Raw genomic sequence first — 17,500 nt, forward strand, 5'->3', positions numbered from 1 at the left:
TTCTGTTTCAGAAATCGTTTTGAACGTCTGAATTCTGTTATGATACAACAATATAGATGATATACAACTTTACATGAGAGAAGAAAGTCAAACATTATCTACCTAGAACATGTTGTCTTGTTAAGTTAGCATGCGTATTTTGTGTTCTATGCTATTCCTACTCATGCAGATGTCGAGTGCATTTGAGGTAGAAAAATAACAACAACCGGCAGTTTTGTCGCGACATTTCTCGCAATAATGTTTTGGTAAAGTTTACTTCCTCGTCCGGATTTTCATATGTAATTTTCCATGATGTTCGACCTGCAGCCGACTGCGAATTACTCTTAAATGTTTTGAAAGTTGCAACGCAAGTAAGCGTTTCTATCTTTCCATGAACTTTTGTTGTTGTAGTATATCATTATGACATATCTGGGCCCCGGCCGAGATTCGAACCCGCGACCCTAGGATCACAAGTCCACAACCTGAGCTACCCGGGCTCCCTTGAAGCCAATCGGTGTGTTTGAATCTTTAGTCCGATCGTGCAATCAAACCTGTCCAATGAAAGCTTGTCCACCACTTTGTCTATAACGACCACACGAAATATATATATATATATATATTTTTTAACATATTGTAAAGTTTTGACTAAATGTTTTAACTTAGATGGGGAATCGTGACTAGGGTTGTGGTGTAGGGCCTACGTAGTACGTGTCTGTGGGTCTGTGGGTCTGTGTGTATGTATGTGTAGAGCCATTCAGAGAAAACTACTGGACTACTGGAGGATACGTTTCTTTGATGACGTAATATCTGGCATTTTGTACAAGTTTTGGTGGCACTGTCACACCCTCATATTTGGATTCATTTGATTAAAATTCTGTAAAAGTAACTTTCGACAAAATCCGGACAACAGGATTGCATTTCAGGATTAAAGCTTGCAAATTAATTTTTGAGTTTGGCCATTAAAAGTCAGAAAATTGTATTTAAAAATAAAATGTGATGAATCGATCCAAAAAGATGTAATCTTATTCTTGATCATTTTCTGATTCCATAAACAAATCTATGTGTATCGATTGAACACTGGATTTCCCTTCTTTGAGCTATGTGACGTCAGAGGCCGACAAAACGTCTGTTTAGGCGGCCAGCCGAGACTACAAAATAGTGCATGTTTGTGTGCGTTCAATCATAAAAACTACAAGAAATTCTACCCAGATACATACATTTTATTTGTATTTTTTTTTACCAAAATATGACAATTTACACATATCTCGACAGTCGTTCACCTCGACCGCTAGCGCGGTCTCGGAGGAACACTGACTGTTTCGATCTGTGTAAAATGTCCTATTTTGGTCAAAAATACATACAACGTTTAATGTCCTGTTTGGATTAAAACAAGCTCGAAAAAAAATTAATATACAATAGAAAAAGCACAATTTCATAAGAAGCGCTTTACACTACTGCGCTATACTGGCTTTCTGTGGCGTGAACGCGATAGCGGTCGCCGTCAGGTATGAAATCGACACAGGTATTGAGTTTTGTCTTCGTATTGTCTTTCATAATGTGAGTTCGAAGGGTTGACTGAATGTATTAATTTCGTCTACGCGACATGTTTTAAGATATTGCTTACTTGTCAACTGCGATCACATGTCTAAACGGACTGCGGCTGCCAGTTTCGGCCCAAACTAACGTTCACAACCTGTCTTTCACAACCTTTAAAATCATGTTTGTTTTAAATTTATTTTTTTTAATTACATTGTACTATCTCTACATCACCAATACATAACATTCATACACTACCATCTCGCTATACCGACTGCTAAACGTATCAGACGGACGGGACGGCTCTCAGTTAGCCGAATGCAATCACGTTGTCTTCTGCGCTTGAGTGCACCCCATACACACCTCTTGACATACTCTTGACATACTCTTGAAAGCGATAAGACACCACCCGAGTAGCCAACGGCGGCTTTCTTTAATTGCGATAACAACTCGGGTAGACAGTTTCAAACTGTCGTTAAAGACAGGTCCAACTACACTTACTTTTAAGATGTTACATTATGGAGGTCAAAATGGCCAATTTTCTGTAGTTTTTTTTTGAACAATCTATCCTGTTATTGTATTAAAAAAAGAAGCTTTAATTTTTCGGCACTATATTTGATTATGATGGACTCAGTGGAACTCATTCTGATAAGCATCGCTCCACGGCTATTGCCAGTTGTCTCTCTGACCGGACGCTACAGTCCTACGCGAATCTATATAAAAACAAAACTTGACTAAATATAAAAAAGAATACAGAGTTATCTCCCATATGTTTTTCGCGAGCACTGATCTAAATTTGAGATCAGTGTTCGCGAGACGAAAATGATTGCAGATTGGCCGACTTCGACAGTGATCTCCGTTCTGTTCTTCACAGTTATGATAAAGACATCGTTCTAAGGTCAAAACAAGTCGAAATTTTGGGACTGCTGCCGGAAGGAGACCGTAATATATGGTTTCATCTCTGTCAACTGGTTACAGAAAAAATCGTCTGCTCCAGTGAGCGCCGAAACCAAACGGTTGATTATCACGTGACACTTTTGTCATATTTAGAATTGTTTGCACAGTAAATACAGCCGCGAAAAATAGCTCGCTTGAAACTGTCTTACATTTCAATTCCTTCGTAATTTTAAAATGACAAAACACCATGAAAAATCATTATCGACGATCGCGAATCTGCTTATATCAATAATACATTACAAAAAACTCTAAATATGCACACACACACACACACAAATCGGTTTCCTTGCCAGACAAGGAATCTCAAGGCATCCTGTCAGGGAGAGAATGACCTGAACTCCTTTTGACCTGAGTTCAAGATGAGTGGAACTGTCCTAACATTCTCAGAGAATTATTTTCAAAGTTTATGTTTGTTTTAAACATTAATATGTGAAAACAGAATTAAGGTAGGTGATCAGCGATGCTGTCAAAACTACTCACATTACGTCATATATGGCTGGTTTTTAGTGTTGATATTTTTGTTTCGAGCGACAGATTGACTGATTTGTTTCATATCGCTTAACCGGTATTTATTGTGGGTTTTTTTAAACATTTTTTATTAGGTGTTTTTTGTGTTTGTTGTTGTTGTTGTTGTTGTAAGCACGCTGCTGGATTACACACACACACACATACACACACGGCTGAGTCTGCAGGTGACCCGTCTGCAGTTTTACTAGATATTGCTCGTCGTCGGCGTGTGCTCTTTCAGTAGATATTTTTGTCTTTCTTTGCATCCACATTGTGACACAGTGAAGCCGTCCACGCTGGGTGGTGGGGGTGGTTTGGACTCGATAGATAAAATATTACGATTTTTAGCATAAAGAAAACAAATCCGAATTTTTGAGCGATGGGACAATAAAATAATGAAAATAATTAAATAAATCTAATTGATCCCTTGACTTTGGGGTAGCGCAACTCTGTTGCTACTAGCTTTCTTCTGGGAGAATGCGACCCGAATTTCCCAGCGACGGGAAAATACATTAATGACAAAAACATCTTATAGATCCCTTGACTTCGGGGTATCGCGACTTTGTTGCTGCTAGCTTTTCTCTGCGAGGAAGCGCCCGAATTTCCCAGCGATGGGACAATAAAGTAATGAGAGAAAAAAAATCTAATATATCCCTTGACTTTGGGGTAGTGCGACTCGGTTGCTGATAGCTTTTCACTGGGAGGAAGCGACCCGAATTTCCCAGCGAATAGACAATAAAGTAATGAAAAACAACAATCTAATATATCCCTTGACTTTGAGGTAGCGTGTCTCTGTTGCTGCTAGCTTTCCACAGGGAGGAAACGCCCCGAATTTCCCAGTGATTGGACAATGAAGTAAAGAAGAAACAAGTCGCGTAAGGCGAATATACAATATTTAGTCAAGTAGCTGTCGAACTCACAGAATGAAACTGAACGCAATGCCATTTTTCAGCAAGACCGTATACTCGTAGCATCGTCAGTCCACCGCTCATGGCAAAGGCAGTGAAATTGACAAGAAGAGCGGGGTAGTAGTTGCGCTAAGAAGGATAGCACGCTTTTCTGTACCTCTCTTTGTTTTAACTTTCTGAGCGTGTTTTTAATCCAAACATATCATATCTATATGTTTTTGGAATCAGGAACCGACAAGGAATAAGGTGAAAGTGTTTTTAAATTGATTTGGACAATTTAATTTTGATAATAATTTTTATATATTTAATTTTCAGAGCTTGTTTTTAATCCGAATATAACATATTTATATGTTTTTGGAATCAGCAAATGATGGAGAATAAGATAAACGTAAATTTGGATCGTTTTATAAATTTTTATTTTTTTTTACAATTTTCCGATTTTTAATGACCAAAGTCATTAATTAATTTTTAAGCCACCAAGCTGAAATGCAATACCGAACCCCGGGCTTCGTCGAAGATTACTTGACCAAAATTTGAACCAATTTGGTTGAAAAATGAGGGCGTGACAGTGCCGCCTCAACTTTCACGAAAAGCCGGATATGACGTCATCAAAGACATTTATCAAAAAAATGAAAACAACGTTCGGGGATTTCATACCCAGGAACTCTCATGTCAAATTTCATAAAGATCGGTCCAGTAGTTTAGTCTGAATCGCTCTACACACACACACACACACACACACACACACACACACACACACACACACACACACACACACACACGCACGCACGCACATACACTACGACCCTCGTTTCGATTCCCCCTCGATGTTAAAATATTTAGTCAAAACTTGACTAAATATAAAAACATCTGATAGATCCCCTGATTTGGAGGAAGCGCGACTTTGTTCCTGCTAGCCTTCCATTGGGGGGAATTGACCCGAATATCCCAGCGATGGGACAAAAAAGTAATGAAATAAGAATCAAAACATTTAATAGATCCCTTGACTTAATTTGGAGATGACAAGAAAATATCGGGCGTATTTACGTGATTTGTAAATCGCGGGGCGATTGTTTTACATTTTTACGAATCACGGGTTAACACGCTCGCATATTACGTCTTCTATGCTATTCCTTCTGATTCTTTCTTTATTTGGTGTTTAACGTCGTTTTCAACCACGAAGGTTATATCGCGACGGGATTCCTTCTGATGCAGGTGTCGATCGCATTTACGATCAAAAACAGGAGTTTTTGCGTCAATTACTAAGGGCATTATGCCAAAAAGCGCTGTATGTCAGCAAGGACTTGTTAGTTTGCTTTGAAACTTTCCGAATATTTTGCCTACATACTACATGTAAGCTACTACGGGTAGTACATAGACAAATTGAACGAAATGACATAGGAATTAATGCCTTAATTTGGGTGCGTAATTTGTCGCAATAATTTGTTGCCGAAGGATTTTAATAGATATGCGCGGAGCGGAATGTATATGGCCTTTCTGATTCCTTATTGAAAACATTTAATAGATCCCTTGACTTTGGAGATGACAAGAAAATATCCGGCGCATTTACGTGATTTGGGCGATTGTTTTACATTTTTACAAATCACGGATTCACACGCTCGCATATTTTGTGTTCTATGCTATTCCTTCTGATGCAGGTGTCGATCGTATGTGCGGTCAAAAACGGGAGTTTTTTGCGTTAATTACGAGGGGCATTATGCGAAAAAGCGCTGTATGTCAGCAAGGACTTGTTAGTTTGCTTTGAAACTTTCCGACTATTTTGACTACATACTACATGTACTACGGGTAGTAGCATAGACAAATTGAACAAAATGACATGGGAATTAATGCCTTAATTCGGGTGCGTAATTTGTCGCAATACTTTGTTGGTGAAGTTTGTTTAATTCAACTGGTAAAAGTAGCACAAATGGTAAACATTATTTAGTGTGTGTTATTCATGTGTTATTTTTGTAAAAGAGTAATTCATTCAGTGTTCACAACAGGTGTTTTAAAAATGTGTTTAAAAGTGGAATGTTTACAGTATATACAACAACTTATTCGGAACGATAACCTCGATAAGATCAAACGAATTATGTATTGTTTGCTTGTCATGTGGGTAATCCTTACACGTAACAAACAACAAACAAACCACAAGGTAGTCCACATCGTATGGCCCAGAGAGGTAATAAAAGCTCGGAAAAAATCAGACACTCAGCGAGCTACTTCTGTTCTCCGACAGGGCCTATTTCTCCCACATGAAAGTTAGCTGCAACAGAGTCGCGCTACCCCAAAGTCAAGGAATATATTAGATTTTTCTCTCTCATTACTTTATTGTCCCATCCCAAGGTAGTCCACATCTTATGGCCCAGAGAGGTAATAAAATCTCGGGAAAAAAATCAGACAGTCAGCGAGCTACTTCTGTTCCCTGACATATGGCCCATCATGGCCTATTGCCTATTTTCGCGGATAGGTGTGATATTGTGAGAGACGGACTGAATGACACTTGACTTAAAGTGTGAAGCGACTAGAACACCAAAAGCGTTTCTGCTTCAAGACAGGCCTTCGCACTTAGGCTGTGTCTGTGACGAGCTGGAAACATAAGTTAAATCAAAGCGTGAAATGTGTTCGATGTATTTTTGATTTCTTCAACATTAATTTTGTTTAAATTGCAGTTTGGGTATAACCGTGGTCCCTCTTATATACTGATAATGGTAATAGTAATCATAAACAAGTCGCGTAAGGCGAAAATACAATATTTAGTCAAGTAGCTGTCGAACTCACAGAATGAAACTAAACGCAATGCCATTTTTCAGCAAGACCGTATACTCGTAGCATCGTCAGTCCACCGCTCATGGCAAAGGCAGTGAAATTGACAAGAAGAGCGGGGTAGTAGTTGCGCTAAGAAAGATAGCACGCTTTTCTGTACCTCTCTTTGTTTTAACTTTCTGAGCGTGTTTTTAATCCAAACATATCATATCTATATGTTTTTGGAATCAGGAACCGACAAGGAATAAGATGAAAGTATTTTTAATTTGATTTGGACAATTTAATTTTGATAATAATTTTTATATATTTATTTTTCAGAGCTTGTTTTTAATCCGAATATAACATATTTATATGTTTTTGGAATCAGCAAATGATGGAGAATAAGATGAACGTAAATTTGGATCGTTTTATACATTTTTATTTTTTTTTACAATTTTCCGATTTTTAATGACCAAAGTCATTAATTAATTTTTAAGCCACCAAGCTGAAATGCAATACCAAAGTCCGGCCTTCGTCGAAGATTACTTGACCAAAATGTTCACCAAATTGGTTGGGAAATGAGACCTTGACAGTGCCGCCTCAACTTTAAAAAAAAGCCGGATATGACGTCATCAAAGACGTTTAAAAAAATTGAAAAAAAACGTTCGGGGATTTCATACCCAGGAACTCTCATGTCAAATTTCATAAAGATCGGTCCAGTAGTTTAGTCTGAATCGCTCTACACACACACACACACACATGCACACACGCACATACACCACGACCCTCGTTTCGATTCCCCCTCGATGTTAAAATATTTAGTCAAAACTTGACTAAATATAAAAAGATAAAACAATAATAAAGTTTTGTTATGTATTGCAAATCCTGACATGGTTCTGGGCGTTTCACAAAATTAATGTGTTAACAAAATTACAAAGCAATGTACATAATGAACATTTTAAAACAAAACCATTTTCTCCCTATAAAAATCAACTAGTACTGTGGCATCAGCATTAACAGGGAAAACAAATCTGAAAATTATTAAAAGCACAATCACCTACAAGATGCACATTATAATACATTATTTATCCAGAATCTATCATAATATTGATTGTTTGTTATTATGTGTTTGCGGCTGCCAGTTTCGGTCAAACTAACGTTCACAACCTGTCTTTCACAACCTTTAAACTCATGTTTGTTTTGAATTTTTTTTTTTTAATGACATTGTACTATCTCTACATCACCAATAAATAAAATTCATACACTACCATCTCGTTATACCGACTGCTAAACGTACCAGGCGGGCGGGACGGCTCTGAGTTAGCCGAATGCAATCACGTTGTCTTCTGCGCTTGAGCGCACCCCATACACACCTCTTGACATACTCTTGAAAGCGATAAGACACCACCCGAGTAGCCAACGGCGGCTTTCTTTAATTGCGATAACAACTCGTTTCAAACTGTCGTTAAAGACAGGTCCAACTACACTTACTTGTAAGATGTTACATTATGGAGGTCAAAATGGCCAATTTTCTGTAGTTTTCGGGGGAGAAATCTATCCTGTTACTGTATTAAAAAAGAAGCTTAAATTTGTCAGCACATTATTTTATTTTAGTACCAGTTAAGTGCCTCATATGGCTTTTTGACCAATCAGGACGGATTCTAGGTGACCCTCTAAATGTTATAACGTTCAAGCAGGGACCCTTTTTGTTTATCAAGCAAAACATTGACAAGACAAAGTACAAATTTAAATCAACAATACCAACGTGATTTATTCTAAAGAATGACACTTCAAATGCTGCGAGATAATACTCTCTTTATCTAAAAAAAAAAGTACAGAAAAGCTAGTTTTGTCGGTGGGTGCTTCACGGAATAGCAAAGCACCGCCCATCCTCTGAGTGTGCAATGCCGACCCGCTCACTTGGAATCTAAATGATCAAAGTTCGAAAAAATCTAGTGAAATTGCGTCACTCGCTTTACGTCAAATGTATCTTTACAGCATTTCCCATCGTCTGGAGTCGGTTCTAAATATCTCTCTCTCTCTCTCTCTCTCTCTCTCTCTCTCTCTCTCTCTCTCTCTCTCTCTCTCCTCTCTCTCTCTCTCCCCCTCTCTCTCTCTCCCTCTCTCCCTCTCTCTCCCCCTCTCTCTTTTTCTCTCTCTCCCCTCTCTCTCACTATTCTCTTTCTTTCTCTCTTTCTATCATCATCATCATCATCATCATCATCATCATCATCATCATCATCATCATCATCATCATTTTTCTTTTCTTTTCTTGCTCCTCTTACAGTATCACGGTAAATGTTCCCAAATAGATCCTAGTTACCTCAGAGGACGTTAATCCCCAAAGTCAGCCAGTCAGTCAGTCATTAAAGGCAAAAGCGAGGTAACGCACAACTGGGTCCGACCAGTAAAGCCGTCGCTGCCTGTGTGACAACCACCATAAAAATCTACCACAGCGGGAAACTTTCAAGTTAAGTATTTTCAACCATCATGTGCCCGCATTCAACTTTACAATCAAAGGATGTCTGTTGAGATAATCGAATGGATCAAAACTTTGAAACCTGCGCGCATATTCTAAGCCGACTAACACATAATTGTTAAGGACATCATAAAATGGTTCTCGGTGAAAACTTGACCGAGGGCCATTTTACGACGTCCTTGACTCGAGTGTGTGACGTATACTCTTATGCTCTGCTTCTTGGGCAAGGTAAAGAACACCGAAAATATTTCAATGCCGTTCTCGAGCTACGCTGACTTTTACAAAGGGTACAGCTGACACGGCTTACGTAATCTGGTTTCCTGGTCATTTGTGTGAAAAATCTGTCCGACAAAGAAGAAGAAGAAGAAGTGCGCGCAGAGAGAGAGAGAGAGAGAGAGAGAGAGAGAGAGAGAGAGAGAGAGACAGACAGACAGACAGACAGACAGACAGACAGACAGACAGACAGACTTTCCGCACTCGTTAAAATGTCAGTCGATACTGGAATGAATGTTGAAACATTGTAAACCTAAAAAAAAAAAAAAAAAAAATATTAAAATTAAACATTCATACGAGTTACTATCTGTGACAAGAACGCATAAGAAGTATAGCAACTAAATATTAATCCGCTTACCCATTGCTCCTCTTCGCACCTCGGCCTGTGAGTCGTCCTTTTCCTGAGTACTTGCACACAAGTTTTGCGTATGCATACTTCAGTTCGTCTGGAAAGGGCTGTTTTGAATTCTTGTTCGCAAGTTGAACAGCACGACTGTATTTGACCACGTACACCAAATCGTTCTTTCTGGAAAAGTCTGCCAGCCGTTCAGTAAGATCATTCCAACTTCTGAATGTTTTCCCCAACTGTCATTTGTGCCATTTCTCAGCGATTGATCAACGGTGTGGTTATTATGGATGTAGTAAGTGTCGAATTGTGAGAATGCACAGTTCTGTCCGCCAAGTGGTTTTAAACACTGCGCGTATTTGCACCAAGTAATAACGTGTCACATCAAAATAGTTCTTTACCTGTCAGATAGTTTAGCGCCAAAAACATGAACCAATGATAGCCCATGGATTAGTAAGTCATATGATGTTGGGGCGGGGCCAATGAACTAATGTCAACACAGTAAGTATCAACCAATGTTTGGCTCCGCCCCCACATCACGTGGACTGGGTGGCCGAGTGGTAACGCACTTGCGCTCGGAAGCGAGAGGTTGCGAGTTCGACCCTGGGTCAGGGCGTTAGCAATTTTCTCCCCCCTTTCCTAACCTAGGTGGTGGGTTCAAGTGCTAGTCTTTCGGATGAGACGAAAAACCGAGGTCCCTTCGTGTACACTACATAGGGGTGTGCACGTTAAAAATCCCACGATTGACAAAAGGGTCTTTCCTGGCAAAATTGTATAGGCATAGATAAAACAATGTCCACCAAAATACCCGTGTGACTTGGAATAATAGGCCGTGAAAAGTAGGATATGCGCCGAAATGGCTGCGATCTGCTGGTCGATGTGAATGCATGATGTATTGTGTAAAAAATTCCATCTCACACGGCATAAATAGATTCCTGCGCCTTGAGTCCGAGTCTGGAGATACGCGCGCGATAGAAGACTTCATATATATAATCACGTGACCCATAAACCCATCGCCTGTAATTAGATCATACTATTACCGCTTCAGTTCTGAGACATCCTGCTTGCTGGCGCGCGCGCAGAGAAAAAAATTCCCTCTTTATCTTCGCTTCTGATGCTCATCCTATTGTTGTTGGCACTCGGGTTTGTTTGTTTGTTTGCTTAACGCCCAGCCGACCACGAAGGGCCATATCAGGGCGGTGCTGCTTTTGACATATAACGTGCGCCACACACAAGACAGAAGTCGCAGCACAGGCTTCATGTCTCACCCAGTCACATTATTCTGACACCTGACCAACCAGTCCTAGCACTAACCCCATAATGCCAGACGCCAGGCGGAGCAGCCACTAGATTGCCAATTTTAAAGTCTTAGGTATGACCCGGCCGGGGTTCGAACCCACGACCTCCCGATCACGGGGCGGACGCCTTACCACGAGGATTGGAACTCGGGTAACAGGGAGCGAAGGGCAGTGCCCCACCTAGTGATCGAGTGCCACAACCCAGACTTTTCCCTTAATATATACATAGGTTTTAAACATCGAACGCAGAAGAAGAAGAATACATAGGTTTTAAACTCCTGCTTCCGGATTATACAAAACACATTAAAACATGTATTAAACAATGGCGACTGGACGTGAGAGGGAACAATAAAGAGACCAAAAAGCAATGTACTCACGTTAAAATGACGAACACGGAACGAATAACAGCGACGTTTCGACCTAAGGGTCTTCTTCAGGCACAAAAACACAAAAATACACACACAAAAAAGAAGAAGAAAGACGATAGAACAAATGAAGAGAAGAATAACTGACAAAACAACTGCACTGCACAAACCAACAAATGACAAAGACACAACACTTCGAATTAACCTAAAATAAATCTCATAACAAAATAATTGTAATCATTTTTTTTTTACAGGAATGTATATGTTTCTGTGTTTGTTTTTGTTTTAATACAAAAAAAACCGTGATCAAATAATCAGAACTCTTTCAAAATATTCTGAATAAAATATATTAAATGCAATAACTTTTGTTTTTTTTTAATTCAAATAAATGTTTTAGTTTAACTGCATTTGAATAGAAACTGAATTCTGATGAAAGCAGTTACTGTAAAGTCATTTGAAGTCACATGATAAAAATCACATGGTTTAGTTGAGCAGACCAAAAAGTGCAGAGCTAAAATATGTGTATGAATCTGTGTGAAAATCCAGTCCGTTTGTCCACAGGGATGCTAGGAAGCAGTCAAATGGGGTCGCTCAATCTGCTCAAATCCAGTCAAATGGGGTCGCACGGGCCGACAAATGGGGACGTCCCCGTTTGTCGGAAGCGTCCCCATTTGACTGCTCTCCAGTGACAATCGTCCCCATTTGTCGGTAAAACCACCTACACACACACACACACACACACACACACATACATCCTTGCCTTGGCACCCTCCAGATTCCAGTCTACTGGACTACATTCAGTCACACAAAACGCACTGTGAAAAACAAGAATAACTATTTTATTCCAACAGTTTTGCTCTTTGCCCTCTCTTCACAACTGTCTTTCTGGCGCGATAGATTTATCTACAGGGTCTATGACGAAGGGGAAGGGCGAGGGGGAGGGGGTGGGGGTGAGGAGCAGTGTAACTTTCAGAATCTACTGCGTGATGGAAAAGAGCTGCCTGTTGTGGCAGTGATGGGCAACGAAGTATGAAGCGTCATCAGGGTTCATGGGGTCGGTGTTGTTACTGCTCATGCCAAGGTCGCGCATCAGTTGCTGAAGATTGGAGAAAAACAAATCAGAAATTAGGGTTAAAAAATAATGATGTGTCTTCTTATCATTTTTTTTAAAGCTCACAGACTAAATTCAGGTTCGGTGTATCGGATCTTGCTGTACACAGGTGTAGGTATAGTGTACGGAGTGAGGAAGATTTGTTGTGTCGTCTGTGTAAATTGGCTGAAGAAAATGAAATACATTTTATGTTCTGCTGTCCTGCACTACGTGACCTAAGAGTATTATTGATAAAGCCAAAATATTATAACCATCTATGTATGTACCGATATACTTTGCTTATGTCTACGGGAAATGTCAGTCAAATATCCAAATTAGCACAATATATTTATCAGGAAATGAAAAGATTAATCACTGTGACATGATCTATGTACACATGTATTACTGTTTGATGTATACAAATTTGGGTCATTTATGAAACACAATATTTGCTATGATTATGTTGTATATGGACGCATACCCTTCAGAAGGGGCTCTGGCCTAAAACTGAATAAACTTTCGTATTCGTATTCTCTCTCTCTCTCTCTCTCTCTCTCTCTCTCTCTCTCTCTCTCTCTCTCTCTCTCTCTCTCTCTCTCTCTCTCTCTCTCTCTCTCTCTCTCTCTCTTAGCGACTGGGCAAAACAAGGCAAACGGGTGTTTGACCGACCTGCATCTGTAGGTTAAAGTCGTGAGCGTGGATGTTGGCCTGCTGGTCTTGCGTCAAAGCCATGACGTAACATTCGTCTTTCAGTCGGTGTACCATGTCCCCCTGTAATATCGCACACATACAGTACGATATGATGTTATATCACACACATGCAGTACAAAATGATGTTATATCACACACATGCAGTACAATATTTTGTTTATATCCCACGTTCCTTCCTTTAACCGCGTGTTTGGATTGGATTGGATTGGATAAGATTTACAGTCCAGTGAGGTTACCCTCATGGAAATTCGGGCTGCTTTCTCCGCGGGGAAAGCGAGCTGCCATACATACGGCGCTACCCATATATTTTTTCCTGCATGCGTGTATTCATGTTTCCTGAGACTTAATGCCGTGCGAGATGGATTTTTTTTTTTTTTTTTTACTTTATTCCAAGTCCCACGGGTATTTGATCGACATTTTTATCTATGCCTATACAATTTTGCCAGGAAAGACCCTTTTGTCAATCGTGGGATCTTTAATTATCGTGCACACCCCAATGTAGTGTACACGAAGGGACCTCGGTTTTTCGTCTCATCCGAAAGACTAGCACTTGAACCCACCACCTAGGTTAGGAAAGGGGGGAGAAAATTGCGGCCTGACCCAGGCCTGAACACGCAACCTCTCGCTTCCGAGCGCAAGTCTGCCGTGTATTGGCAGAAGGCAGTAAGTCCAAATTTGGTAAAAATGAGATTTTTATATCATAATGCAGAGGAGAAAAAGGCGCATCTTGTGTCAAAATTTCTAAGATGTGCGATCAATATTTATGGACTTTTTGAAGAAGTAAGTCCACTAAAAAAAATTAATCGAAGGATAAAAATCGGCAAATGGAAGTAAGTCCAGGGACTTTTGGTTTTCAGGTTTGCACTGGACTTACTTCCTTGCAAGCCTCAAAACGAGTTTGCATGGTTTAGCGCTCTATGTCCATTAGCCAATCGCGTTCACCCTTTTGTAATCCTGACTGCTGTTAACCAATCAGAACTAAGCTTATTGTATCCTTATTTCCCTGGCCTTTGTCGGGGAAAATGGCGATGAGAGCTGCTGCCGACGTGTTCAACTATCCGAAGCAACAGTAAGTTGGTTTGTTTGTTTCATTTTTGTTGTTGGCAGTTTTGCGTTCCGGTCTGAAATGACTCTCTCTCAATAGGTGTATGGGAATTTACAACGACAACACTGATTTTCTGACTGATTTGGGTATTCCAATGTGCACTTGCATTACGGAGCTAGCAAGTAAAATGCCATAGTTCAAATGCCCATTTATTATAGTTTTGTTGTTGTACGCTACTTCTACAGTGACTTCTTCACTATTCACTTCTGCTATTTTCATCATGATATTTATGGATGCATTTAGCATGTTTCTAATACAAAGAGATAGTTGTTTTGATCTAGAATGAGTGACTTGTGGTCTTGAGCACTGACAGCGTGTTAGATCTGGAACAGTATGACATTATACTGGAGGATTGTTCTCCGGTCTCTTTGTGCTTCCAACCATCGGAATAAGTATTATGTCCTATTGTATTTGACAGAAATGAGATTCGAAGTGGGACAAGCAGCGACGACAGCTGCAGCACACAGTCAGTCTGAGGGATACTCGCCACCACTGCCCCTTTATGTTCAAGGGCCCAAAATAAGGTATGTTTCACTGACACAGCCAAAAATAGCGTGCATTTTCATTCCTTTCTTTTCTCGGGCTGAAGAGGTATATTTTAAAACGAGCAACATCTTTACATCATTTTCGTTGCAGTAGTATTAGTATCATCAGCAGCAGCAGTAATCGTTTGTCATTATAGTAGCCCGGAGGATGGGGGGGGGGGGGGGGAGGTGATGTGCGCGGGAGAGGAAAAGGATGATGTGAAGGAGGGTGGGGAGGAGATTTGTCAGTAAAATGTCTCACTTTTGCTGCCTTTTTCATTTGACAGATGTGTAAGCGTTGCTGGCAGGTTGCAACTGCGAGATACAACCACCTCGGCTTGCAGGAGAAGAGGCCACAATATATGGACCTTGCCCAAATGAAAATGCCAGCAACATACGACGGTTATGGGCCAAAGAAGAGGAAGAGGAGTAATACTGACAACTTTCAGTTTGACAATAACAGATGCTGAGCGCAGAGATGCAGAACGTGGGGACGAGGAGGGGGAGGAGGTGGGGGGATTGTATGTTGTTTGTTAGTTATCCAAACAGGCTCATGGAATAAAATCTACATCCAGTTAATCGCTGTAGTTGATAATTGTCATCAGTCGGATGGCAGAATGTCGGTGAATAGTTTTAGAAGGGTTGTAGACTGTAACTGTGGTAGATAGGGTGATAAATGAATATACTACATCATAGTTTGCAGGTTTGTGGTTTTGCTAGTTGAACACTCAACTACAATGTTTGTGGACAGTGTGTGAATTACTATGTAATTCTACAAGCAAATGTAGCGCGCATGGTGTACAACTACAAATGGTTATATAGTTCATCACACAGTTTTCAAGACTAATCAAACAAATTTTGTTCAAAAGGGGAACACTTCAGCTGAAAGTCAACACTGCACGATAATATTGTTAACTCTGGTATAATGGCGGTTTGTCAAACCATTTCTTTTTGTCACGCTGTTGCTTTAATTTTGTGTCCTTTGGAAATCAAGACTGCACGATTATCTATTGTTAATTCTGGTATAATGGCGGCTTGTCAAACCAGTTCTTTTTGTCATGCTGTTGCTTTAATTTTGTGTACTTTGGAAATCAAGACTGCACGATGACCTATTCTTAATTCTGGTATAATGGCGGCTTGACACACTAGTTATTTTTGTCATGTTGTTGCTTTAATTTTGTGTCCTTTGGAAATCGTTAGTCAAACTCAATAAATAAAACGTCTTATTGTCAGATCCTGGATTCTAATTCTTATTAGAAAACAAAAGCGAGAAAGACAGTGAGAAGGAAAGAAAAGGTGTGTGTGTGTGTGTGTGTGTTTCAGTGTGTGTGTGTGTGGTGTGTGTGTGTGTGTGCCACGGTGTTTGTGTGTGTGCCGCGGTGTGTGTGTGTGTGTGTGTGTGCCGTGTGTGTGTGTGTGTGTGTGTGTGTGTGTGTGTGTGTGTGTGTGTGTGTGTGTGTGTTACAGACAAGCAGCAAGATAAAAAGCGTGTGTGTGTAAACGTGTTCTTAGATTTTTATTTTAATGTTAAAAGACTTGCGTTCAAGTCAATATTTCTCTTGTGAATATCAAAAGAGAGTATCAAGACTTGTATTAAAAATAATGATCTTTTTAAACGATATCAGTGACACAAGAACGGATTAACAATAAAGTTAATCATGAGTGAGCGACCACAGAATGATAAGCAAAACGAGGAACCAAGACAAAGACTAACTTGAGCATGTGTTGAAATTTAAGAAAACGGGAACATTTGTCTCAGTTAATCACAAAAGAAAATACAAATTGTTCACCAAGGAAGTTGTTTGTGCATTCAGAAATTCACGAAATCACTGGACGTAAAGTCACATTTGAAAAAAAGTTCCAAAAGCAGTGTTGCGTGTATTTTCTTTTACTTTCAATTTTCGGAGATAATAAATTAGCAGAAAGCAGTAAGTCCACTTGCTGCTCTATGCCCTTTTCTCAGCCAGATATATCGACCAGGATATAATATGGCAGAAAGCAGTAAGTCCAATGCTGCTTTTTGCCATTTTTTAAAAATAAGATTTAAGTCGGGATATAATTTGGCAGAAAGCAGTATGTCCTCTTACTGCCTTTTACCATTATTTTTGAGTGAATGAGTTTAGGGAATTAATTCGGCAAAAGGCAGTAAGTCCACAAAAATCAATATTTCTAAGTGATGAATCAAAAGAGGGTTTTAATATTCATAGCAGAAACGCACAATAATGCCCTACATGTTATCAGCAAACAGAAAAATTACTTAAAGCTTTTCATTCCAAAATAGTGATGCAAACAGAAAATGTCGATTTTCTCGAAACTATGTTTCATGGACTTGCTTCCTTCTGCCTTTACACGGCAGATGTGCGTTACCACTTGGCCACCCAGTCTGGTATATACATGGGCAAATATCAATATTAACATCAGTGTTATCTGTATGGTGAGCAAGTCTTTCTGTAATTCAAGAGTAAATCAATTCAACGAAATTACAGCGACATTTTCCTAAAATAATGAAATAATTTAACAAAAGAATAAACATTTGTTGCGTCTTTAGCATGGTGCTTGGGGCAGTGGAAAGCATAGGACTTGATCTGTCCTATCACGTGACACATTGCATAAACACACAGATGTAATACATTATGTTTGGGCTGATTTTGTTTACGTACAGGTCACACGCTGAGTC

At 39.7% G+C, this 17,500-nt stretch overlaps 1 protein-coding gene and 1 long non-coding RNA gene across 2 annotated transcripts in view; one reads left to right on the plus strand and one right to left on the minus strand.

The window, feature by feature from the left end:
* Nucleotides 1-12,213: 12,213 nt before the first annotated feature.
* LOC138978928 (uncharacterized) overlaps nt 12,214-17,500 on the minus strand; it is a 6,709-nt gene continuing 1,422 nt past the window's right edge. The window contains exons 3-4 of the mRNA XM_070351740.1: nt 13,153-13,254; nt 12,214-12,489 (exon numbers count right to left, since the gene is read on the minus strand). Coding sequence (XP_070207841.1) covers nt 12,370-12,489; nt 13,153-13,254 — 222 coding nt within the window. The 3' untranslated portion in view covers nt 12,214-12,369. The remainder of the gene's footprint in view (nt 12,490-13,152; nt 13,255-17,500) is intronic.
* LOC138978929 (uncharacterized) lies at nt 13,831-16,055 on the plus strand. The gene is made up of 2 exons (XR_011459851.1): nt 13,831-14,823; nt 15,111-16,055. It is a non-coding gene; the product is annotated as an uncharacterized lncRNA (long non-coding RNA).

The sequence above is a fragment of the Littorina saxatilis genome, linkage group LG10 (genome assembly GCF_037325665.1).
Source record: "Littorina saxatilis isolate snail1 linkage group LG10, US_GU_Lsax_2.0, whole genome shotgun sequence".
Taxonomy (NCBI): Eukaryota; Metazoa; Mollusca; class Gastropoda; order Littorinimorpha; family Littorinidae; genus Littorina; species Littorina saxatilis.